Here is a 25,848-nt window from a genome sequence, read left to right as displayed (position 1 = left end):
GGTATACTGATTCACTTTACATTTTCCAATCCACTAAACGTTTGTGCAATATGATATACCATTGGATACTTTAAGTTTTTCAAGCAACAAAGGTGAAAAAACTTAAAGTCCAGTAACACTTTGTGTGTACCTGACAATACATAAATAAAGCCCCTAATACAGTAATTAATACATATTAATGTTACTTATAGCAGAGGGACATTAATCAAGGATAACAACAAAATATTCAAAAATATTATTTTATTTAAAAATGTATAAAAGATAAACATATCTATCTGTACAGGACTCCATCTTGAGATGCAGTCAAGTCATGTATGTACCCTTCTGGGTAAAAACCTTCAACAAAAACTCACTTGAACATACTACAGTATGGAAATCCCAATGTAACATGTGTCAATTCATTAGGTATGCAAACTTTCACAGAAAGCATTTATTAAAATTTCAATCCTTCATACTTTCGCTGCTGATTCTTCATCTATATTTCCCTAAGTCTTATTTTTAACTTCATAGTTAAAAATTATTTCACATTTCCTGTTCCACTCTGACGCTTCACTGGACTTGTTTCTTTCAATGGATTCATCTTCTTCTGCTGCTGGTAACCTGTTTCAGTGGAAAAAAATCAAAATTGAATCAAAAGATTAAAAAAAGAAAAAGTGGTGTTTCTGAATCATAATGTTTGTGACTTCAGGGCCTATAAAGTTTCACATGGAAGAAGACAGAATGAAAATTCCTTCCATGTGAATCTTTTCTGAACCTGAACATAGAAATGTGATGTTTCTGGAATGTCAGATTTAAAAGTGTACTTTTTGTGTGTGTGATCTGGCCAGATTGTAAATTAGGGTTAGTTATTTTCAATTTTAAAATATTCTGTATTCTTGGTTCTTCCATGGATTCTCAAAGAGTGTAGTTCAAAACAGCCAATAGAATTCGAACTTTTGGCCCTCACCCACACAACGAGGGATTGAGTATAAGTGGCCTCTCTGGCAGAGGACAGGACAGAGTGTATGAAGTTGAGATTTGGAGAGAGATGCTGTGGAGAGTGATCTTATGGTCTTTAGCAGCCTCCTATCAAATTACAAAGCATCGCTGTGCTTCCGCCAATGTTGGCTTCCACGCTGCAGTTCCACTGTGGGTCACACATTAGACAAACTATGTGTATAATGTAAGAAGAATCCGAGGCCTGTCTATAATGTAAATAAATTTATAAAGCCCATTACTGCGACTTTCAACAATAACCCTGCAAAGTTAATTCTGTAAGTTCTTGCCTGTCATTTTATTCTTAGGTTCTGAACGATCTGGTAAGGAACTGGATAGGAACCCAGGACTAAAGAGCCAAATTAGTTATTTATTTGGGTTTTCCCTACCAGAAGTGACCAGGGTAAGGGTGGTGTGTATCAATTATACATCTGCAATGAACTCTCAGTTTATCAATGTAAACAGTGTCTGTATTTACATGTTAGTGTGCATGTGTGTGCAAAAATGGACACACTGAAACACACATGCATTACTCAGGATTGGAACCTAGGATCCATAATTTCATAGTTCAGAGTAATCTACGCGAACCACTCAACTACAGAGGCTATATGTATGACAACTACTTGAACTTCTGAAAAATGAAAACAGTGAAACATGATATGACCTGGAGTCCAGTCAAGAACTATCAGAGGGAAGACCTTGCTTTGAACACTCACTATTAATAAATATATTTCCATACCACTGTGTATATTGTATTTATAACTAATGAATGTTCCTACACGAGAATCCATATCCTATATACGAGGTGTGGCAATAAAGTTTTCAGATTGATTGTCTTATTCATTTCAGGTCACGTTGATAACAAAGAGCTGGGTAGGACACTGACTTGTGAACTATCCTCTGCCTGGGCACAAACTTTTACGCACATGCGTGGAACAGTCTGGCTATAGCTTTTGTTAGAAGCAGACCATGCATCTGAGCTCCGTTGGAATCATGTTAAGTTCGAAAGTGGAACGTGTTTGTTAATGTCACAAAACTTGGGAAATCTGCCACGGAAACTTGCAATTAGTTGAAAGAAATTTGTGGGGATCAGTGTTTATTTCGCATTATGAGTATTCGAGTAGTTTTATAAGTTTAAAGAGGGTAGAGAAGGTGTCGGGGACGATCCATGATCAGGCTGCCCTTGCTCTTCGAAAACTCAAGTCAGTATCGAGAAGGTCGCTAAAATTGGTTGTTGATTGGGTGCCTGAAGGTCAGACTGTCAATCAGTTGTATCATAAGAATGTTTTGAGGATCCTTCGTGAATGGTGAAGAAGAAGGAGACCGACATATGGAAGAATGGCTCATGCATTCTTCATCAGGACAACGTGCTATCTGTGAAGAAGTTTTTGGTAAAACAAAACATTCCAGTGTTGGAATATCCACCATACTCGCTGGACCTAGCCCCATGTGACTTTTTTATTTTCCTGGAAGTCAAGTCTGCATTAAAAGGGACCCGGTTCGAGTCTGTGGATCTGCCAAAGCGATGCGACTCTTGAACAGCATATCAGAATATGACCTGCAAGACTGCTTCTAACAGTGGGAGATCCTCGTGGAGTGGGGTAGGGATCGGGGAGGGGACTACATTGAAGGGTACCAACATTTCGATTGTCTGATTTTTTCAATAAAAGAGTTTAAGCATGATACCAGAAATTTTATTGCCACACCTCATATATGGACACATAGCGGGTGACACAGCCCACATCGACACGAGAGTCTGCTTCTTGCCACACTCGCATCAACATGGGCCTGTTGATAGTGTTTATCACTGCGATGATATGCTCCCTTAGGGTTGCAAAGTCATGTGGCATCGGCGAGACAAATACCCTGTCTTTGATGAAACTCTAAAGAAAGAAGTCACAAGGTGAAGGGTCTGGTGAGCTTGGGGACCAAAACATTGCACACACTGTGAGTGAGTGAGTGTCACCTAGTAGCAGTGATGTGAACTCTCAGCTTAAAACATACACACACACAAACTGTTTTTGTTCCTCGACCATTCTGGACTGGTTTCATTAACGTAAGTTCAATAGTTTACTTGCAGTAAATTTTTGTAACCCTCAATTATTTATGAAACACCCGGTATAAGTAATTAGTGGAAAATATCTCAGACACTTGTCGTTCTTTGCAGTACTGTTTACTCTAGAACCGAAGACATGCTTTGCCATTTGGGAGTTTGGAATAAAAACACCTAAAATAATTATTTTATAAAATATAAAATAATCACCCCACCTAGTGGTTGCAGCACTTTGTAGTTGGTGGTGGGCCTTGCTTGGGAGATTGGAATGGTAGGAAAAAAATGAAGAAGAAAGAGGACATGGGAGTATGGGAAGACATGGAGCTGTAACAACTGTAAATACAAATGGAGAGTGAATGATAAAACTTTTGTATAGATAACAACTTGCTCATAGGTAACACATTTTTCTCTCACAAGCAGATTCATAAAATAACTTTTGAAGCTAGGAATAGAGGAGCCAGAAGTACAATAGATTACTTTACATACACCAGGACAATGAGATATGCCGTACAGGATGTTAGGGTACATAGAAGTGCAGAGCTAAGCACTGAACATACACTACTCATCATGAAGAGAGGATTTAAAGAACCAAGAAAACAGAAAAATACACAAAAATAAAAATAGCCTAATTACGAATCTAAGAGAAAAGATCAGAATTTGAAAGAAGAGTGGCAAAAGAATTGAGAATAAGAGAAGAAGAAATTAATAGGGAAAATACATTGGAAAAGAGATCGAATGTGTTAAGAACAACTCTGCTTCAAATAGCAAAAGAGGTGTGTGGACTTACCGCAATAGGAGGACAAACGAAAAGAACAAAATGGTGGAGCAATGCTGTTAAAAAGGAAGTTAAGAAGAAGAAAGAAGCTTGGAAAAAGTATACCAGAAATAAATCAGAAAATACCTGGAATGAATATGTACAAAAAAGAAATAGTGCCAAGCAGGCAGTAAAACAAGCTTGGGAAGATTTTGGAAGATAAACTGAAGAGAACTATCAAAGAAATGTTTAACAATTCTGGCAAACAGTCAAAAACCTTAAAGGGAAATATGGAAAGGAATAAGGAATATAGAAGATAGAGAAGGAAACATCAAAACCGAAAAAGAAAAAGTACTCAAAGTATGGACTGAATACTATGGAGAAATGTTCAAACAGAACCAAGAAAAGGAAGAGCAAAGTAATGCTGAAGAGAGGGTACAGGGTGAGCGCCAAGATGGAACTGGAATAGAATTGTTTGAAGTAGAGCTGGCAATAGAAAAGATAAAGCTGTGGAGAACATGTAAAGAAACATAGAACAACAACGTACCAACAGACTGGAAGAGAAATATAATATCGTATTTACTCATGTATAATGTGTACTTTTTTTTTTCCAAAATATTTGCTCCCAAAACTGTGGTGTGTATTATGCATGGAATAATTTGCACAGCCAACCTAAACCGTACTGGGTCATTCCATGATTTTGTGACACTTCTATTGATTTTTCATGTTTACGGAACCCAATCATGTTATATATCGTTTTAAAGCTTAAATCCTGCAGTTTCTGAATATGGTAACAGTATTACATATACGAGTGACACTTATGTGAAATTGCGGTTGAAATAACACACATCATCACAAAATGAAGAAACGTTCTGATTTTTATGGTACTTTGGATGAAGGAAACGATAAGGAGAAAGAAAATAATAAAAATGTATTACTGGCCAAATAATATTATATATATATGGAGTGTGTAAATGCCTTAATGGAAGAAATCTTGTACTGCTAACTGCTAGTTTGAGGGTCCTGAATGTGCCTCGTATAAATGTTACATTAGTCACGGAAAAAGTATATATTTTGAAGTTTTTTAGAAAAAGTAAAGAAGGAATGAGCAAAACCATGTATAAAAGTTTGAAGGCCATTTCCCAAAATGTTCACTTTGTAATGTAATGTTCTGCAACACCAAGAAAAGCAGTGCCATTCTGGTGGAATTCGAGAATGCACCTCCCGTAACATGGGATGTGTATCAGCGGCATTTGTTGGACAAGAAATAATAGAAAATAACTTCCTGAGCACTTCAAATTCATAAGGTAATTTTGATCTTGCTTTCTATTATTACAGAATAAACAAGGTGGTTAAAGAGTGAAAGCTTTGGGATGCTAAACACAGTGGATTGAGGGGGGGGGGGGGAGTGGCGTGGGTTGGTGACTTATTGTTTACACAAGTGATATTATTCTCCTCTTGGTACACATAGCATCAGGTGATTCATTGAATAGGTATGATGTCATTCACTCTTGATCAGCATAAAAATAGCTTTATGACCTACAACTAAGAAAGCCATTTCTTGAAACTGGATTACACTGCACATTATATATGAAATATAATTGTTTGTCACTTTACCCCATCAAAAATCAGGGTGTGCCTTATACATGCACATGCATTATACACGTGTAAATACGGTAATATCAATTTACAAGAAGGGTAGTGCAATTAAGTGTGAGAATTGCAGAGCCACATGCCTGTCGTCAGTAGCTATGAAAGTCTACAAAAAAATTCTGGAAATGAAATTACGAAAGGAAGTGGAAAACAGACTAGAAGAAGAGCCAGCTGCATTTAGAAAGAATCGTCAGACATGGGATCATATATTTACACTGCGGCAAGTCATTGAAAAGGCATTAAATAAGGAAGGAGAAGCTTATGTGGCCTTCCTGGATCTGAAAGCAGCTTTTGATACAGTACGAAGAGAACAACTATGGGATGCACTAGTAAAAATTGGAACATCTCCTGCACTTGTACAGAGAATACAAATGTATACAAGAGAGTGAAAGGAACAGTCAGATTAGCAGGAAAATGCTCAAATGAATCAGCATGAGCCCCTGTCTATTTATTATCCTTATGAACCAGATCATCAAACAATGTAAACTAAGAACTGGGAGATACAAAGTAGGAAACCAAAAGATGAGACCAGTACAAGTATAGTCATTTGTATATGCTGACGACATTGCCCTGGTGGCTAGGATTAGAGAGGAGTTACAGAAGGTGGTAATCGAATGGGCAAGTATGAGGGTCACTATTTATATTTTGAGCCTAACAATGAAAAAAACAGGAATTTGGCATTGAAAAATGCTTTATTGTTTTTCGAAGTATTATCCTTTATGGTCAATACACTTTTGCATTCGTTCGAACCATTTGTCAAAGCAGTTTTTCCAATCTTCTTGAGACACCTCCATAATATGGTTTTTGAACGCATCAACGGCGTCTTCCGCCGACGAAAATCGTTGTCCACGCAATTTATTCTTGACATTCGGGAACAAGAAGAAGTCATTGGGTACCAAATCAGGACTGTACGGCGGATGACCCATCAATTCGATTTTTTGACTCTTCATAAAGTCGGTTGTTAGACGAGATGTGTGACAGCTGGCATTGTCTTGATGAAGAATGATCCGATGGCATTTGTTTGTTTTCCGTATTTGACCGAAGACCTCTGGCAAACAAATTGTTGTGTACCATTCAGAGTTGACCATTCTACGTTCCTCTAAAGGCACAGTTGCCACATGACCAGTTTTCCCGAAAAAAACAGGCGACCATTTGTTTCGATGTGCTTCGAGTGCGAACAAATTTTGTTGGATTGGGTTCATCTTGAAACACCCATACAGTCGACTGCTGTTTACGTTCTGGCTCATATGCATATATCCATGATTCGTCACCTGTTACAATCTTATATACGTCTTTTGAAGCACCACGATTGTATTTATTGAGCATTTGTTTGCACCAATTGACGCGAGCGTCTTTTTCAGTTTTTGTCAAATTGTGTGGGATCCAACGAGAACATACCTTTCTCACAGCTAAATGATCATGTAATATTTTATATATGCTGGTGGAACTAATGCCTATGGTTGCCTCAATCTCACAGTATGTCACATGACGATCTTGCAGTATTAGGTTTTGCACAGCATCAATGTTTTCTTGAACAACAACTGATTTTGGAAGAGTTGAGTTGGTGTTTTAAGTCCACTTTATGCACAGTAAGGCTAATCGGGACTGGACCTACAGTTTAAAGTGGGATCCGAACCACTTGTGCCTCCACCAGGTATCGAACCCGGGACCCCTTGATTACAAGGCAATGACGCTACCACTGCGCCATGGGGGAGGCCCTTGATTTTGGAAGACCTTCGCGAATTTCGTCGGTGAGCGAATGGCGGCCACGATTAAATTTGTTATACCAGCGTTTCACTCTTGTCTTGATAATCCACGTCGAAAATCGTAAAAAATCATCGCACGAAAATGTTCAGGAGTTAATTCCATTTTATTGTTCTCGCGCAATCTCCAAGGCAACATAAAGAACACAAATGAAGCTATTGACAAAACATTTGAAGTACGTTATGATCAATAATGCCAGATGATTCCGTGCAAACGTCAAATCACGCCTAACTTCAATCAGTGTTGCCAAGGCTCAAAATATAAATAGTGACCCTCGTACAATAGAAGACAAAGGAATGAGCATGCACGTGAATAAGAGTAAAGTGACGGTGGTGACAAAAGAAAGAGAAACTGTATCCCTAAATAAACAGTGGAATGAGAAGCAGCTGCAACAAGTAAAAAGATACACATACCTAGTAACAGTCATAACGTCAGGTGGAAGAATGGATGAAGAAGTGAATAATAGGGTACGAAAGGCAAACCAAGTGTACTATCAACTCAACAACACATTAATTGGTAAAAATGAAGTAAGTGAACAAACGAAGATTATGATTTACAAGACAATCTACATTCCCATATTTCTGTATGGAACAGAGAGATTGACATTATTAATAAAAAATTGTAGCAGATTTCAAGCAGCAGAGATGAGATACTTACAAAGAGCAGTAGGAAAGACTAGAAGAGATAGGATTAGAAATATACCACCATTAGAGATCAGTTACAGCAAAAACTACTATTGGAAACAATAGACAGAAAGTTATTGCAATGGTTTGGACATGTGACAAGAATGGAGGAGGATCGCAAGTCTAGACAGGTGCTGGGGGCCAGACCAGAAGGCAAGGGAGAGGGGGGGGGGGAGAGGATGACCAAGAGTCCACTGGGAAGAATATGTGGAAAATATAGGAAATACGAAAGGGAAACCAGTGCCGGAAGTCTGGAAAGTAGCCTTGGACCAAAAAGTGTACAGGAAGTGGATGATGGAACCCGACGCTTAATGGCAGAAGGAGATGGAAAATAAGAAGATGAAGAAGAAGAAGAAAATAATTATTTTCTGCTACTCACAAGTGAACCATAACTAAGGTAAGAGAACTAGCAAGATGGACTTGGTTTTAATTATTCAATATATGCAATTGTATGTATATGCATTCTTACATTTGGAGCAGATAGTCCTGGCTTTGAACCCCTGCGAACCTCAACATGAAAGGGAGACAGTGAGGTGCTACTGCAATTTAGAATGACAGATGACAACTGTGATGGAAGTCCGTGAGGTGATCACTCATTACCGAGAGAAAAGTCTTTGGCAGGTTATGATTTTCAAGAATCAGAGTTCATTTTAAGTGGATTTTATGCTCTGGTAGACTAATCGGGACTGGATCTACAGTTTAAAGTGGTATCTCAACAACTGTGCCTTCACCAGAGATAATAAATCAATTTGACGTATACAAACATAGTAAGTATAATCCCAATATTATGTCTATTTCTGTTAATAGTAACAGACCCATTAATAAAAACTTGGAGCCCTTGATTAGAAGAAAATATGAAATACATAACATTAACCATTACAACTAAACCACTGCAGTAATATATGGAATTATGTTTCCAAAAAAAATGAAATATACACTACCTGCCTGAAAAAAAATTATGAGACATATTGAAATTAATCAAGTTGCACATACATCCTCCAAGTATATGAATGCATTTATTATTTTCCAAGTGTTCCGAGAACAGTTTCCATTTTCCAATGGAAAATTTTGTCCTAATACATTTTCTAAGCTAAATAAGACAAAGGTATTTTCTTGCAGTACCAACAAACTCTTTGTACTGTAACAAAAGCTTATAAAACTACTGTCCAAACAATAGTGCCTGGCTTTGTCTTTTCTGTAGTGAATGGGAATGAGGTTTTCGTTTTAGTTTCATTTCTTTAATAATTTTATTCTAATTGTGGTTTTAGATTTAACTCTGTACCTTCAGTACATTAATTGTTTACATTATAAGTATGAATGTTTTATTTTTATTTTTATACTGCAACAGTGATTTTCAAAAGTGTAAAGTGTCAATTGTAATATGTATTTCACAAGGGTTTGTTGTAAGACCAGCACGCGAGACTGAAACATGCCCTCTCAATAAAGACGATATTATTATTATTATTATTATAAAGCAAGAAATCTGTTTCCTTTGAGAGGTGGATCGATGTGTGTGAACAAGCAAAACAACGGGGACAATGCGAGGCAGAATACTTAAAAGAGGCAACTTACACAGTTTTATCAACTCCTGGAATTGTAGAAAAACAGCTGGCTTAACTCTGAAACAGCTCCTCTTGCTGCCTGAAAATTAGAGAATAACAGTTGTTTTTTCTTTTCTTTTTTTTCATGCATACACTTTTTTCTAAGATTCTACCGGCTTCCCAATTTTGTGCCATTTTCAATATAGACAAGTTAACTTGATGCTGTCATCAAGATTTCAGTCAAACATGTCATTTTAGAATTCACAGTCCAATGAAATGAATTTTTCAACTTAATCAAACGGCAAACACATATATTGTGAACATAAATGTCATCTTCTGTTCCACAAAAATAATCTTTTTAGCACAATTAGATCCATGGATGCACTATTCAGTAATGCCTGAAATCAGACTGTGATATTATGCACTACATTCTGCAATTTCAGGCCATTTGGCTTGGACATGTAAGTTTACAATATATGAGGATCATTTTTTTAAAAAAAAGGTGATTACTCAATAATATGTATGTCATTGGTAGCAACAATTAATCATGAATTCAGATAATGGCTCTATACATGTGACATGTCGTAGTTCCACAGATAGACGTGTGGCTATATTGAACAATGCACTCCATAATAATATTCTCACAAAAAGAACACATTGCATTCATCAAAATTCAAGTTGCACATCGAAGAAACACTGTTAAGTGTCACAGAGAACGTGTGGTGATGAAGCACTTCAAAGTCAAACAGTGGTTAAATGGTTCGCCATACTGATTCGCCAAGACCGCGAAAGATCCAACAAGCACCCAGCAATATTATAGTGATGCTTCTTGTTGCTTACGAGTATGAAGTCATTTTCCTTCGTCATACAGTACCGAAGGGAGTCACCATCAACAGTGAGTACTACATTAACTGTCTGGAGAATCACCTTTGACTAGCTATTTGTTGGAAATGGTTAACACTTCTGGTGAGACATCCAATTGTGTTGCACCACAATCCAAGGTGCCATGTTGCAAATTCAGTGGCGCAACTGCTTCAGCAGTGGGACTGGGGGAGTGCTAAAGGAAACCCCTACAGTTTGGACATGAGTTCTTGCACCAATGATTTGTTTCGAAAGCTACAAGATTCTCTGTGAATACGTCACTTTAATCCCATCAATGACATAGTGCAAACCTTAGACTCAAGCAGATTCTCAGTGATGTACAGATAAAAAAAATATACAAGGGTCGTTCAAGGTTGACCGGGACTTTTATTTCTAGACAGGAAATATACATACATAGAAGCACCAAACTATGTCAGTTTTTCAAAGTATTCTCCCTGAACATCCAGACACCGTTGCCGTCGTTGTGGAAGTTCCTTGATGCCTTTGGCGTAGAAAAAAGTAGGTTGGTGTCGTAACCACTGCAGGACAGCGGTCTGGAGTTCCTCATCTGTCTGGAAGTGTGTCTTGCCCAAATGCTCTTTAAGTGCCCCAAAGAAGTGGAAATCACCAAGGCATAAATCTGGACTGTAAGGACTGTGTGGTAAAACCTCCCAGTGCACGCTGGCCAGTGTTGTTTGAGTCGAATGGACCGTGTGGGACCTGGCATTGTCATGGAGAAGAATGACGTGTTTCGACAACATTCCAGGTCTTTTCTTCCGAACAGCCCCACGTACAGCACCGTGAAGCAGTGTTGAGTAATACTTGGCATTAATTGTGGCACCCTTCTCCACAAAATCCACATGGATAACACTTTTCATGTTCCAGAAGACTGTTCCCAAAATCTTACCGGCAGACGGCAGCGCTTTGCTTTTCTTGGGTGGAGGGGAACTTTTATGACACCATTCGTACACTCTTGCCCGTGACAGTGTTTGTTCACCATACTGTGCTTGAAGTCTACGCCAAATTTGAGCAGGTTTCACCTTCTCCTTCACGAGAAATTTCATTATACACCGCTGTTCCACAGCAACAGATACTCTACTTGCCGCCATCTTTGTTTACACTACTGAGCATGCGCCAAATGTGTTGCAAAGGATCATGGTTACTCGCAAGGAATCATGGTCTGTCCTGCCCTAGTAATGCAGCGCTACATTGATTCATTAATATTTTACGCACGAAAGTCCTGGTCAACCTTGAACGACCCTTGTACATGTAAAATAGGCTATATTCTTCACGCTACAAAGTCAGATGTTCTACCTAGTAAGGCATGGACGTGTCATTGTGTTTGTGCCACCTCATATGCCATTTCATCAGTTCCTTAATCATCCTTATCATCGTACTTACCCATAGAGGCAAAAAAGCAACATAAAATTGTGAGAAAATTGCCACAAATTTGGCAACATGTGCTACATATAGTCGGAGACTATTACAAAGGAATACAATAATCACATTCTCCACAATTATATAAGTAGGCATGCAAATATAAAGAATAGTCACAGTGGTCCAGTTGTAGGGCATCTGACTGCCATGCGAGACATAGGTTCGATTCCCAGGGTGGGTGATATAAGGTCTTCATAAAATGGATCTAGGGGTCAGTCAACCTCAAATAAATGAACACCTTGGGGCACCCTGGGTGGTAACGATGGCTGATGCATGCTGCTGATCACATCACCTTAAAAAATGTCCTACATCGTGAATGTGTGGGGCTCCCTCTTTGTGCCTTCATGGCAGAGTTTAATGAGCATGGATATAACAAACAAGTTAGTAATTTCATAGTGGTGTCTTACTTGGTATAAAGTTTGTCCACATTATGCTCAATTATAGTCATCAGGACTGAGTCTAGAATTTACGAAAGCTGTTCACTAAAGAATGATCATTATTTTTTTTTTTTCACAACATACCTTTATTTTTTTGGGGTGTAAGGGGTACCTTCCACATAGGTGCCCAAAAGTCAACCTCACTTCCACAGAGTACACCGTGGACTGCATTTTGCAGACGAACGAGGCTCTGGCGACTGGCACTATGGCCAATATAATTTTGTGTGTGTTGTCCTGTTTTTGTCCTTATGTGTGCTGAGTGCCCATTTACAGCATCAGCTTTTAACAGAAGTCCGAATATTTTAAGATTTTTAGTTATGCAACGTTAGAGTTGTTATTTGTAATGGTAAGGGGCTGGCCCTTGTATAATGTGATGGCTGCAAAATAGTCTAAGTGCTGACGCACCCAAAAATTTTAAATTCAAATTCATACCTTTACACATCCTCATAATTTTGATGGTGTTTCTCAAAGTAGTCCACATTGAATGCAATGCACTTGTCCCAACATTTTTGCTGGTCTTCAAAGACATGCTGGAAGCTGTTTTATGGTAGGCTATTCAGAATGGCTTCCACAGCCTTCACTACTGTTCCCATGAAGGCGTTTCTCCAAATTGGGGAAAAGAGAAAAGTCACCTGGGGCTAGGTCTGGACTATAGGGAAGATGAGGAAGACAATTCACACAGTTTTCATGAGATATTCAGAAACAATATTTGCGATGTGTGGCCATGCACAAACACGTCTCATGCGTAATTCTTCTGTTGCCAATGTGTGGGTGGTATCCAATGAAACTTTCAATATTTCTGATATTACTCTTATTAATATTTTTCAATGATTGTCTCTCACAATGACGGCAGCAGTGTTTGATGTTTTCTTCGGTAAGAGTACTGACTGGAGCTCTAGGCCCTTTCTTTGATTGTTTCCCCTCTATAAACACCTTTGAGCTGTGCTATGGAGAAGAACAGACTCTCCATAGGCAGGGCTGGATTAAGACGAAATTGGGCCTGATGCTTGAAATCTTCGGGGAACAATAAACACAACAATGTTATAATTACGTCACACCGCAAAGAATAATACTAACTGTATAATAATTAATGCTGTGTCTAGGCGTCGAAATTGGGGCTCCAAATTTCATTCTAAGATTTATTTTCAGGTTAATATAGCAAAAGAAAACTATTCAGCTTTCAGAAAATTCTAGTTTGTTTTCATCTGGGTCTATTTCAGGAATGGGCCTAATGCTGCAGCATCAATAGCACCCACCTTAATCTGGCCCTGTCCATAGGCCTCCTGTAGAATTCCATAGGCATCAGCTGATGTTTTATTGAACCTAGTGTATTGTTTGTAGTGTGTTACCTACATTATTGACGTAGGTGGAACTGAACATCACTCAACCTGAGTGGCTGTCCCTGGCATACAACTGAAGTCAAAACAATGAAACTAGTACCAGGTGTACATTATACATAAAGCTAACAATACAACATACAAATTAAATTTTAGCGAGGGAAATTATGTAAATAAAATAATAATGATCATTCTTTATTGAACACCGCACTTAAGTGGGATCCAAACCACTATTGCACAATGTGCCTCCACAAGGATCAATTACAAACTATAAAATAAAATAACATGCTTCACAGATAGAGAAATCCATTCATTATTGTGTAATAACGGCCGCGATGGCTCAGTCGGTAACGCATCTGACTACCACGCTAAACATTCCGGGAACTTTTCTAACGTTGGAAGTGGCCCCGGCACCCACCCAGCGTCGAATAACATGGGTACCTGGGGGGTAAAGGTGGTCAGGGGCGTGATGCTGATCACATCACCCCCACTCATGACCGGATCAAGAAAGTGCGGGGCATTACTCCCACACCCCTTATATGCCTTCATGGCATGGTGATAAGCACAGGGGAGCACTTTACCTTTTTTTTACCTCTAATTGTGTAATAAATTAGTGAAATATGCCAAAGCTCCTATAAGATACAAATGAGATGGTATTACTTCATGTTTTAACATGCTAAACTAAATCGTCAATGATTTATGTTTGGCAAGGTAAGGTAAAGTTCCCCGTGCATATAGCACCGTGCCATGAAGGCACATTTAGGGGATGTGGGGGTAGGGCCTCACATGTTCTCTATCTCGGCCAGTTTGGAGGTGATATGATCAGCACCATGCTTCAGCCACCTTTACCCCCAGGTCTCCTGCATGGCAGTCAGATGCCCTACCTACTAGACCACCGTGGCTACTGATATTCTGAAATTATATTCTATTATGTTAAAAATACATGCTTCACCATTATTATCTTGAAAGAGCTAAATATACATGTAAAATGTCAATATTATTATTACTTTTTACTTCTGAGTTGACACGTGTATTGACACTGAAGTATGGGCAGGATATTTCAAAGTTTTTTTTAGTTAAAAGACAAACAGAACCACCAGTGCATGGACACATGAGCAATTTTAATGCACCGATCAGTGCAATTAATAATAGAAAAGCTGCTCAGTCTGAGATTATAGTATGCGCGTGAGCAACAATAAATCACACGAAGACTTGCAATCATTTTCTGAAGTGACAGAATGCTGATGATGGGTGAGTTAAAATAAAAAACTGAAGCCTATTATAACAATTCTCCATTCCTTCATGTTGAAAAAAACAAAAAAAAAAAACTTTCCATCAGAAACATGTGAAATGTGTTTCTTCCATCCAGAGCCCTAGGCCATGACCCAGTGAAGGAATGCAAAGAGTGATACATGATTCCTGTGTTCCTTCAACTGGACATGGTCAATCGCCAGTCGAACCAACTACTGGAATGTACATGTTGCAGCTGTAGAAGCCAGCGAATGCTGTTCCCATGTTTTGGTAAAAACAAAGCCGGACAATTTCATTGGGGCAGGGGGACAAGTGATCAACCAAAACTTAGTTTTTTGGAAAATAGTTGAAACAAAGGATAGTGTGCGACAAGACTCAAAAAAGATAGTGTGTGCCAAAACCTTATGTAGGACACAGTGTGAAAAAGACTCTGTACAGTACAGTACAGAACTCGATACAGTATAGCGTGTGATAATACAGTTTGAGCCCCTGACAGTGTAGTGTAACAGTCGTGTGTTTTAAAAGCTGCCACTTGGATTAAGAAAACCGAAAGAATTTCTGTTTACATGTGTGCTCAAATTGTATTCTTTTGGTATAAGTATGAAAGTTGAATTTTGTTAATTAAATATTTTAAACATCTATAATTTGTTTCCCTTATGTAGAAGAGGTAGAAATTATGGAGACTGTTTATTGGTAAGTGCAATGGGTCAGCAAGACCAGGTGCAGTTAGGTAAACCCACAGCTTATAAATTCCCCTAACTCCACTGGCCGAATCCTGGAACCGATCGTTTAATCTGTTGTACCATGTTGCTTAAGAATACATGTATGTTCTTCTTAAAGGTTTGCATAACTGCTTTTCGTAAATCCAAAATAAGCTGTTACTACTTCACAGATCTCAACACGCTGAATTGAACCTTCGCTATTATTTTCCCTAATCTGGCTGATAACATTCCACTGCTCGTTTACCTGCAAACCCAATCCAGCAACACTATCTTCTAACTTACGAATGCTGTTAGTATTCGCTTCACCAGATATACTCAACTGTTGGAAATTTTCGTCCGACACTTTAACTTGTCCCTTTATTTGATTACTTCCTGTTTTGCAAGCTTCAGCAACCTGCCCAATCTCCATTCGGAGTGAGTTGCCCAAATCCTTAACAGTATTGTTCATATTTTCCATACACTTCACTGTTCTGTCTTCTAGTTCTGCAAACTGCTCTCTCAGATTTTTCAAGCTCTGACAACTGCTCTTTCTGAGATTTCTCATGCTCTGACAACTGCTCTCTCTGAGATTTCTCATGCTCTGACAACTGCTCTCACTGAGATTTTTCATGCTCTGACAACTGCTCTTTCTGAGATTTCTCATGCTCCTACAACTGCTCTTTCTGAGATTTCTCATGCTCTGACAACTGCTCTTTCTGAGATTTCTCAAGCTCTGACAACTTTTGCCTTACGCTGCCATTCCATTCCTTCAATTCCCGAAACATGACCAATAGTTGAGCATTAAAATCTGAAGTTCCCGTAGGTAACTGCACGATAGGAACATTCTTCGTTGCCATAGCACTAATTTGTATTCACAATAACATACGAAAATATGAAGTACACAAAGGAAAGAACACTAATTAGTCTACAAATTATAATTCTTCAGTGTAACCAAATTCCCGCACACTGGGCACCAATTTCTTGCAACGATACTTCACACTGAATATATATTGTACGCGAAGGATGAGCAGACTTTAACACAATTTTACAATTAAATTGCAAGTTCTCAGCGCTCAACTGGTTTTCATAATGTTATTATACTTACATTGCAAGAATTAAACAACACAACTCAACTTCCAAAATATTATTTCACTTTAAAACATTTGGTATAAACTCATTTTCGATTTTTAACATAAGACATTTAAGTCAATCTTCTTACATATAACAAAAACAAATCGAAATCAACAACTTAAAACAAGTATCAACATTGATACAGCATTCTTAATCTCAATAGTTCCCTGTTAATTTTATAAACTTGTACACAATAGAAATAAAGTAAATATTAGTTATTCATGAATGTAGAAGACAGTCACAGATTTAAATTTATAATGTTTAAATCGTGTTCATTCCATCTTATTGCCATTTTCTTTTCTGTCTGTCGTACATAATCCTTTGAACATGAACAACTTATATTATATATTCCTGTGGTTTCCACATCTGGTAGAGATTTTCTCATTTTGTATTCATTAAATGGTGATCTAAAAATAATTTTGAAATTAAATCTTCTAAAAATTTTTGCAATTTTATGTGAGAATCCCTTGTGGAATGGAATGGAAACAAATTTCATTTCAACAGAATTCTCATCTTTGTGTGAAAGCAATTTCTTTTGATATATTAAAAAGCCTTTCTTCTTCATTTTTGATATCCTTATTATTAGAACATAGCTTTTTGCTCTCAGGAAAAAAAATAAAACATATTATCAATTGTTATACGAGAATGTTCTGAATTGGCATGGATGTATTTTTCCCCTGCTAGTTTTCTCCTGTGGACTGATGTTTGAATTGTTGTGTCAGTTGTTTTAATTTTCAGATCCAGAAAATAAACTATATTGTTATTCATTGGTTCCCAACTGAATTTTATGTGAGGATGTGATTCATTTAACAATTTAAATATGTCCATGATGGTGTTCTCATTTTTAGCAATAATTAACACATCATCTACATATCTGATGTAGCGTATGATATCTGCACCTATCTGATTAACAATTGGAGATTCTATGTAATGAAGGAAAATGCTGGAGATGATTCCGGATACTGGGTTTCCCATTGATAGACTATTACTTTGCTGATAAATTTTGCCATCAAATACAGTAATTGTAATTTGCACATAGAGTAAACCATCAAACCATTTCCCATGCTTTTTATTTGAAATAAAAATAAAACAGACTGCTTGTTTTCACAGTTAAGTTGCTATATTACAACAATGTAACATTGACAACATCCATTGTATAACTGATTCTTATTTTAAAAAAGAAAAATAACCATTGTTATAACTGTATCTTTAATCAAACTAAAAATAAATGTCTGATGAAAGGAGTATGTGTTCTCCTGAAACGTCACAACGAAAAACTGTTTTTATGCTTGTAATAACCATAGACTACAAGAGAAATAAATAAATATACCTAAGTAGGGTATAAATAAATAAGTGATTACATAAATGTTAAGAAAAAGGGGATAAAGGTCAAGAAAAAGGAAAGAAAGGTCAAGAAAAAGTCAATAATTTTAGATTTGGTAGACACCCTGTATTTTCAATGGCTGCAACTGTGCAAAAATGTATGGATGGATTACTGCAACAGCTGGAAAAAATAACACTCACCTGCATGGTGTTGATATTCCAGTTTGCATTTTCTAAATCATAATGAATCTTTGGACTCGCACAAAAAGGACAAAGATTTAACATCACAATTCTTCAATTACTTACATCTTGTACCATTTGGTTAGAATCCAAGAGCAGCACTTCCAGATCGTCTTTCAGCTTTCTGCTCCAAATGACTCGGAGTGTGTTGCAACTGTATCTACTCAACAGCCGAAGAAGGATGCAGGTCCTTGCTCGGAGCTTTGGATTGTGGTTGGCAAGCATCCTGTTTAAATCTACAATGGAATCACCTGTACAGAGAATACAAAGAGCATACATGTATTACCTACCATACATGCAACCATGCATCACATTACATGATTTGAATGGTTTGAGGTAATAAAACAGGAGAGGTACATTTTAATGTCATGCTGTGGAGACATATTATTGAATCAGACACAATCAGTATCACCAAATCAGTCAGCTGGTTACTTCAGATAAGTTACCTTTAACACTACAAAATACATGTAACTAGAGCCTGGATCTTTAGGTGCAAACTTTTGACCGTTTAGGTGCTGAAAAAACAAAAGCAACAACAAAAAAACAAAAAAAAAAACATTTAAACATTACAAAGAAAGTGTTGTGAGAAATGAAGATATACTTTGATTACACATACACTCACCAGTAGAGAATCCTCGAGTCTTTACCTTCACTCATCCCTGGCACTGGTTTCTGAATACAAAAGGAATAAGTTGTACCACAGACGAATTGTCTCTGTGGTTGTATTGAATTATGTTGTATCTTTCTATGTTGGTGAACTCAAAGCATAATCGTTTATCGACCAGGAAGAATTTCCCTTTTCATAGAATTTCCCTCTCACAAGGCAAAACTTTAATTCGCTCACTGCAACCATGTTTTAACAGCAGATAGGTGCTAAATTCATGTTTAGGTGCAGAGGGGTGTTTTAGGTACAAATTATGGGAAATAATGTAGCACGGAATGGTTCTGTATGGCATGCGAGACTCCATATATGTAAGTGACCAACATGATTCTTTTGTAGGGGTAGCACCTAAAGGTCCGGGCTCTACATATAACATTCATAAACACACATAGTTAAAATGTGATGTGACCATGAGAGATCAACACAAAATCTCTTCAGGAGTTTAATTACTGTTGGTACACACACAAGCAATGAAAATGTGTGTGTGATTAATATAGGTGGCATACAATCTATAATGTTGGTGTCAATTTATTCAGCGATATGATATTCATGAGATATAAAGTATAAATACAAACAGTAAGGAAAGCCAGATAATGGATGTTAAAACAGGCATACAACAATGTTTGGATTTCTTCATTTAATTGTAGTCCTGCTTCTAACAGCTTACTCTATGCACAAAAGAAATCACCAATGTTTTCATCTTTAATACTTCTCTTGTAAAGCAGCAACTTTCTTTTGAAGACTGACACTTTGTCTGATAGGTGCAGGATTCCCTTGTATAGCGGGACGACAAGCAGAAGAACCTGCACAGAACCTCGTGTCATGTGCATAGCACTCGAGCTTGTAGGAAAGGGGCAGCGTGGAGTAGGCTTTCCATTGGTCCAACCTGAATGAATGGAGAGGAAGATGAATGAGGGCTTCTGGCCAAAGGTTCTTTTGTCTGTAGTCGCTCTATACGTTGTAGAATTTCATTCAGAACATTCAGTTTGTCGGAAATATCAGAAAGGTATGCCAACTTCTGTACAAATGCACTACGATAAAGTTTTTGGTTTTGGTATGTTTCCTTCTACTACGTACCAGTGCAGTTCCTGTGTCAATTCAAAAACACAGGAGATGATATTAGAAGAAGATATTGATATATTTTCTTATTAACACATTTTAAATCTTCAGAAAGGAGAAATATTTTTTTGGAAGTTTTCGCGTTTTTCCTGCGGAACTTTGGCACCTCCCCAGGGAGGCGCACCTTACAGTTTGAATACCACTGCACTAGACAATGGATAATGTCCAATTAACATTGCATGCTCATCACAATTTGCACTACAATTTATCTATTATAATCATCTCTGATAATAAATGAAATGTGGTCTCACAAAGCACACATTTATGTGTTTAACATGAATTGTTGAATGCATTAAATGTTAAACATGCTTTGTTAAATTTTATTTATAATAGATATGGGACCAATTGATGAAAAAAGTAAAATGAACCACATTACCAGCACTAATCCTCTACCAAAACACCTCCTTCTGGGGATAATTATTTGAAATCAGAAGGGAAAAAAGGAGATGGAAGTATGTAACTAAATACCTCCTCACATCCCTTAGAAGCACCACCTTGCATAAATCATAGCATCATACATACCTTCATCGGTGCCGAAGACAATCTGCTCCACTATGCAGGCATTTTCTGGAAGAGTTCTTAAAACCTGCATCAAAATGGCAATCAGATCGGTCACCACACGCATTTTTCTTTTATCCAGAGCAAGGAACACTTGTAGAAGATGAGCAGCATTGAAAATGCAAACACTATCACAGAACTGGTGAAGAAAGTCTACGTCAGCATAGACAAGGTGGCAAATCAGGAGGTAGATGCTCTCCAAAGCTTGAAGATTGTCAGCACGCAACTCCGATATCTTCTTGAAATCGTCCGTGGCATCATCTGTGTCGTATCCCTTCTTCCGCATAAGCAACTTGGAGGCATACATAAGATTCGGCACTAGCTTCATTTCAAGATACACATTACGTATTTGCACACGTGGTTCTTCGTCTATTTCAACCACGAATGGCAGCGCACAGAGGTATGCTATGTATTCAACTACTTTGCAGGAAGTGTGGGGATTTCTCAAGGGGGAGACTATCACCATGACAAAACTCTGCTGCAACAATGAGTCTACTTCCTTGTTCATAACCTCCTCCATGGTCTTTTTAAGAAAGGCCAGCCACTCGTCATTCTCGATGCACTTGTTGTCAGTATCGAGACTGTGAAGCGTAAAGAGAGCTCGGCTTTTAAAAAGCTCTTGATTCACCACCTTTCTCGGTTCAAGGTCTATCACTGGGCATTCTTGCTTGTAATCATCACTCAACCTACTGTGAGATGAATTACGAGTGGCTCCCAAGCCAACCAAATCACAAGCATCGGCAATAACCCTGGAACAGAACATCTCCTCACATTGAACGCTCTGATCAGTAAATGTTTTCGGAGATTCCTGATTCCCTTTGCTACCTTCGTTGCAGACAGTTTCGCAATGACAAGCCAAGGAAGTGTTGATCTCGGACAGTTCAGTCTCTTTTGTGTCAGGCTTGGCATAATTTGCACTTCCTCTTCTCGAGTGGGCAAGGAGATCGCCACTTCTCTTCCGAATAGCACCTGTTTCTCGGCCAAAGATGTCCCCTTTCATGTAGAGAGCAACATCACTCTTTGATAAAAGTTCTGCAGCTGCATTACTCTTCGACTGCATCCTTGCATTTCTAAGCCTTATGAGCTCAAGTTTTCTCTCATGCTCTTCAAGTTTTTGAACAGCTTTTGTCAGGAGCCTGAAAGTAAAAGATGCATTAATTAGTACAATCAGAGATGTGGAAGCAGTTATTCTATTCCCATAGAGAGTTGGAACAGCATGGCTATGAGACTTCCCCACTGTTTCTATTTGCTGATTGTTGGAATTTTGCTGTTGATTGGCTTTGGTTCTATTTGATTTGATTTTTGTTATTTAGTCACTTTTGACTAATCATGAAGATGAGGATGAGTGATGACATGATGAAATTCATGAAGGGACACTCACAAAAAACACCCATGTCCAGGGCAGGATTTGAAATCAGGAACCCTGGCATCATAGCATGCTGTGCTAACCACTCTGCCACTAGAGTATTTGATATACAATTTCTACTGTAATAACCTGGTAATACTGAGTACAAAAGGTTGTTTCAGCTTTATGGTACTGATTTTCAGTTAACGCGGGAGGTGCTACATTCGCCCCAGTACCCTACAGTTCATGCCAGATGAACGGCACAATTAGCTACAAGCTGTGAGAGAGGACGGATATCTGTGATCATCATGCTTCGGAAAATGAATCCTTTTTTGGAGGGCTACATTCTAGCTCATTTTGGCATAGGAAATAGCTACAGCTAAATTAAAAAAACAGTTTAAGAGCAAAGGTTTCACAGGGGATACATGTGGCAACCATTGTAACAAGAATCCACCCTCCCGGTCAAAATCCGCAGAAGAAACAACCAGCTCCTCAACGCAGTCGAGACATTATTTCTAAAGTACGGTAATATGTGACCTAAGAGAATCCCCTAACGCAACATGCAATAGCAACATGTGTCCGACGGTCACCAGCAACTGTTAATCGGATCATCATTATGATTTGGGTCTCAAAAGTACACACAAGTCCATGCCCTAACACCAACGCACATCGCTCAACGAAGCTTGAAATGCAAACATCTGTATGAGCGCTACATAGCAGGTGTCAAATGGCATTATGTCATCAACATAGATATTTGACCAAGCAGGAATGTGCAATTTACTACCACCCTATTGATGGAAAGGATCACAAAAAGTGGATTTGCGTGTAAAAGGAAATTTTCCCAAAAGGGTTTATGGAAGTGGCAGTTCAAAAGGGGAAGCTTTCTATTCAGTAGGTATCATCTATATAACCCGTGACAAAACAGCTTATTGAGGGGCTGGACCAATCTACACACTGCCGGCTTCACTCCCAGCTGATTCTACTCACTCACTTACCCGAGGAGAAAAATCATCCAACCAGTTATGGGGTGATGTCTGGTCAGGACGACGAACCCCCCAGTCATTGTTGTATGTTTTCATGACAAGGTTACACTACTAATTTGTAGCTCCCCAATTTCCTCATGATGGTGGGTGGCCACCGGTCCAATACACAGGCCGAAATGTCAGGAGAAAAGTTATTACACTTCCCACAGAAGACTTGAACCTGCATGTGTCCTGTAGCCAGAGCCCAAAGCATGATGTCTTAGACTGCACAGCCATGGTGTGGAACGACTGTCATCTAATGTGAAAGCAGGGTGGATAAAAATCATGATTTTTATTTAAAAAATCATTTTTGATATTTTTTAAAATTTAAATCGATTTCTTTGATTTTCTTTAAAAATACGCTTAAAAGTGCTTGTATGGCTTTTGGCACCATACAAATGGATATTTTTTTTATAGAAAGCCTTTTTCTGGTAAACGGCACTGTGAAATATTTGAACAGTTTGATTAAAGCAAAAAAAAAAAATCTATGTAAATATACATTTTTCTGTTTCTGTATATTACGAACCTACTATGGAAATGGTTGTTGAGTGTGTTAATGAAACTATAATTTCAGTAACTTTTCTTCCAGTGAAAAATAAAACATTCTGGATGTACTATATAATTGCAACTTAAAATATTTTTTTTTAGTCTTTGCAGCTGAATTTTGGTATTTTTAATCATAGTTTGCTAAAATATCAGCTGCCATATTTATTTAGAGTTTAATGATAATGACACAATTTACAGTTTAACATGATTAGTATTTTGTGTATTATTTTACACAAAATGTTTGCTATTTTTGCCTACAAAAATTATTGAATTTTAAATCCAGAGAAATTTATGTGTATTTACACAATTTACGTGTTACATTTCCTTTAGCATGAGCTTCACCCCATCAGTACATGCATTTTATTTCCTTACTTTTCATTCACTAGAGCCTAAAAAGCACCATTAACATTTAGGAGCCCAAAGCCATTTTCACAGGTAACCCCCTTGCTGCCCAAGCCGAGTTTGAGCAAAATGCAGAGTTTCAATTAAATGAGTATAGATCGGAGGTTAATTGCCCTAGAGAGATGAATGATATACCGTTGTACACAGAATGAACCGGAGATTCAGACTATATAAAATTTATGTAAATTCGGCGTATATGTGGTGGGCGGCGGAGGGGAGAACCCCCAAAATTCCAAAATTTTGGAAAAAAATGGGGATTTCCCCCCTCCACCAAAGGAAAAAGTTGTAACATACTCGTTACGAGGTAATATAATGAAAGGATCTGGTACTATCGTGTAATAGATTGTCTTTTGTTTGATCACGTGACGTTCTCTGCTCGGCGAGAAAAGGCTCCGCCTGTTACGGAGTTCTTCCTTCCTGAGCAGCCGCAGAGTGCACACATATATTCTAGGTTGGTTATATGGGTTGTACTTTATTTGTCTGTAGGTAAATGTATACGTTGAGTTGTGTTAAATTATGATGATACATAAGGAATGTAAATCAAATTGTAGCTCAATTATTTAATCATATTTGTAATAAACAAGCAGATAATCCAAAATTAAATACATGTTTTAATTAATGAAACAACAAGACATCTGGTAAAATATTCATGGGTCCACTGCCATACTTAGCTATCTAGTGTAGTTACCATTTGTATCTATCTTTCTTTGTTTTAAGGTGGTTACAAATAAAGAGAGCATGGTTCTCTCACGTAGATTGTTTCTGATTAAATGCATGTAATAATTTGGTCTGTAACATTGCTAATATGGAACGTTTTAGTAGTACATTGCAGTCCAGGTTTGCTACTCTCGATCAAACTGGTTATTTCGGATTGCCTCTGCCAGTATCACGGGAACAACCTCTTGTTTCCTCGACCGTGTGCAATGCTGAAGGTCGCCAAACTGCTGCTCAGGAATCGACTGATAACAGTCAAGGTGAGAACGAACCAGTTTTTAAACAGTCACGTACACGATTTCCGTGTAAGCCACAATGGGTAGATGAGAAACCAGTAAGAAATCTGATTGATTTTTCTAGAGAATCTAGTGACGACGAAAACCTTGTTCGATCAAATTCGCCAATTTTTAGTGGCCACTGTTTGGATAAATTAAGTAATGTAGTTGCTCAACAAACATTGTCATCATTAATTTCACAAGTCCCTATTGTAAAAGAAGATGATAGTGTATCCATTTTCAATTTTTTGTATGAAGTGGAAAGAATACGAGAAAAGCAACTTTTTCCAATTAAGGAAATTCTATTGTCTGTTTTGCATAAATTGCCTGGTAAGATTTGTACATTTATATTACATCAAATTAGCCATAACTTTGCTTGGTTAACTATTGTTGAAAATGTCATTAATAACTTTGTTACTACTATTGGCAAGGAAGTTATTGCAAGTAATTGTGTGTTTAAATTGCAATCAGATAAAGAAGATCCGTTACATTTTCTTGAGTCTCATGAGAGAGCATTTAATTTGTTAAATTTGTTGTGGTCGGAACATGAATTTGTAAAATGTTTAGTTGAAAGAATGTTGCCTCAATATTCTCAACATTTCATGTTAAATGGAATACCAGTCAAAATATCAGATTTTAAGAAAACCTTACAATTAATACATGCTCATTCACGTATAACAAAAGATTTCCAATTAATGTCTGGTGAAAGAAGTGTAAACGTAGTGCACAAAAGGCCAATTCAGTGTAGATATTGTGGTATTTTTGGTCATGTTCAAAAATTTTGCCCTAAAATGAGTTCAAAAAATTTAATGGCATCGATCAATTATGAAGCTGGTAAAAGTGACAAATTACTTGCAGTGTTTGTGCCCATAACTATTGAAAATATGACAGTTCATGTGTGCATCGATACAGGAAGTACTGTATCTATTATCAGGGAAGACTTATTATCTAAGTTAAATGCTAAAAGAAAATTGAATATAACACAGTGAGATGAAAAACTTACAGTGGGAAATGGAACCCAGTTGGAACTGAAAAAAAAGGTAGGACAAATGTGAAGTGTAAGTC

At 37.7% G+C, this 25,848-nt stretch overlaps 1 protein-coding gene across 1 annotated transcript in view; it reads right to left on the bottom strand.

Annotated features, from left to right (window-relative positions):
* Window positions 1-223: 223 nt before the first annotated feature.
* Window positions 224-25,848, bottom strand: part of fu (STKc_STK36 domain-containing protein fused) — a 120,991-nt gene continuing 95,366 nt past the window's right edge. Inside the window, exons 9-12 of the mRNA XM_083126179.1 lie at window positions 20,444-21,615; window positions 18,208-18,392; window positions 9,455-9,523; window positions 224-600 (exon numbers count right to left, since the gene is read on the bottom strand). Of these exons, the coding sequence (XP_082982305.1) occupies window positions 9,464-9,523; window positions 18,208-18,392; window positions 20,444-21,615 (1,417 nt within the window). The 3' untranslated portion in view covers window positions 224-600; window positions 9,455-9,463. The remainder of the gene's footprint in view (window positions 601-9,454; window positions 9,524-18,207; window positions 18,393-20,443; window positions 21,616-25,848) is intronic.

The sequence above is a fragment of the Lepisma saccharinum genome, chromosome 7, assembly GCF_977018435.1.
Source record: "Lepisma saccharinum chromosome 7, izLepSacc3.1, whole genome shotgun sequence".
NCBI classification, from domain to species: Eukaryota; Metazoa; Arthropoda; class Insecta; order Zygentoma; family Lepismatidae; genus Lepisma; species Lepisma saccharinum.
The sequence above is the reverse complement of the archived record's forward strand: the minus strand, read 5'-3'. Positions and strand labels throughout refer to the sequence as shown.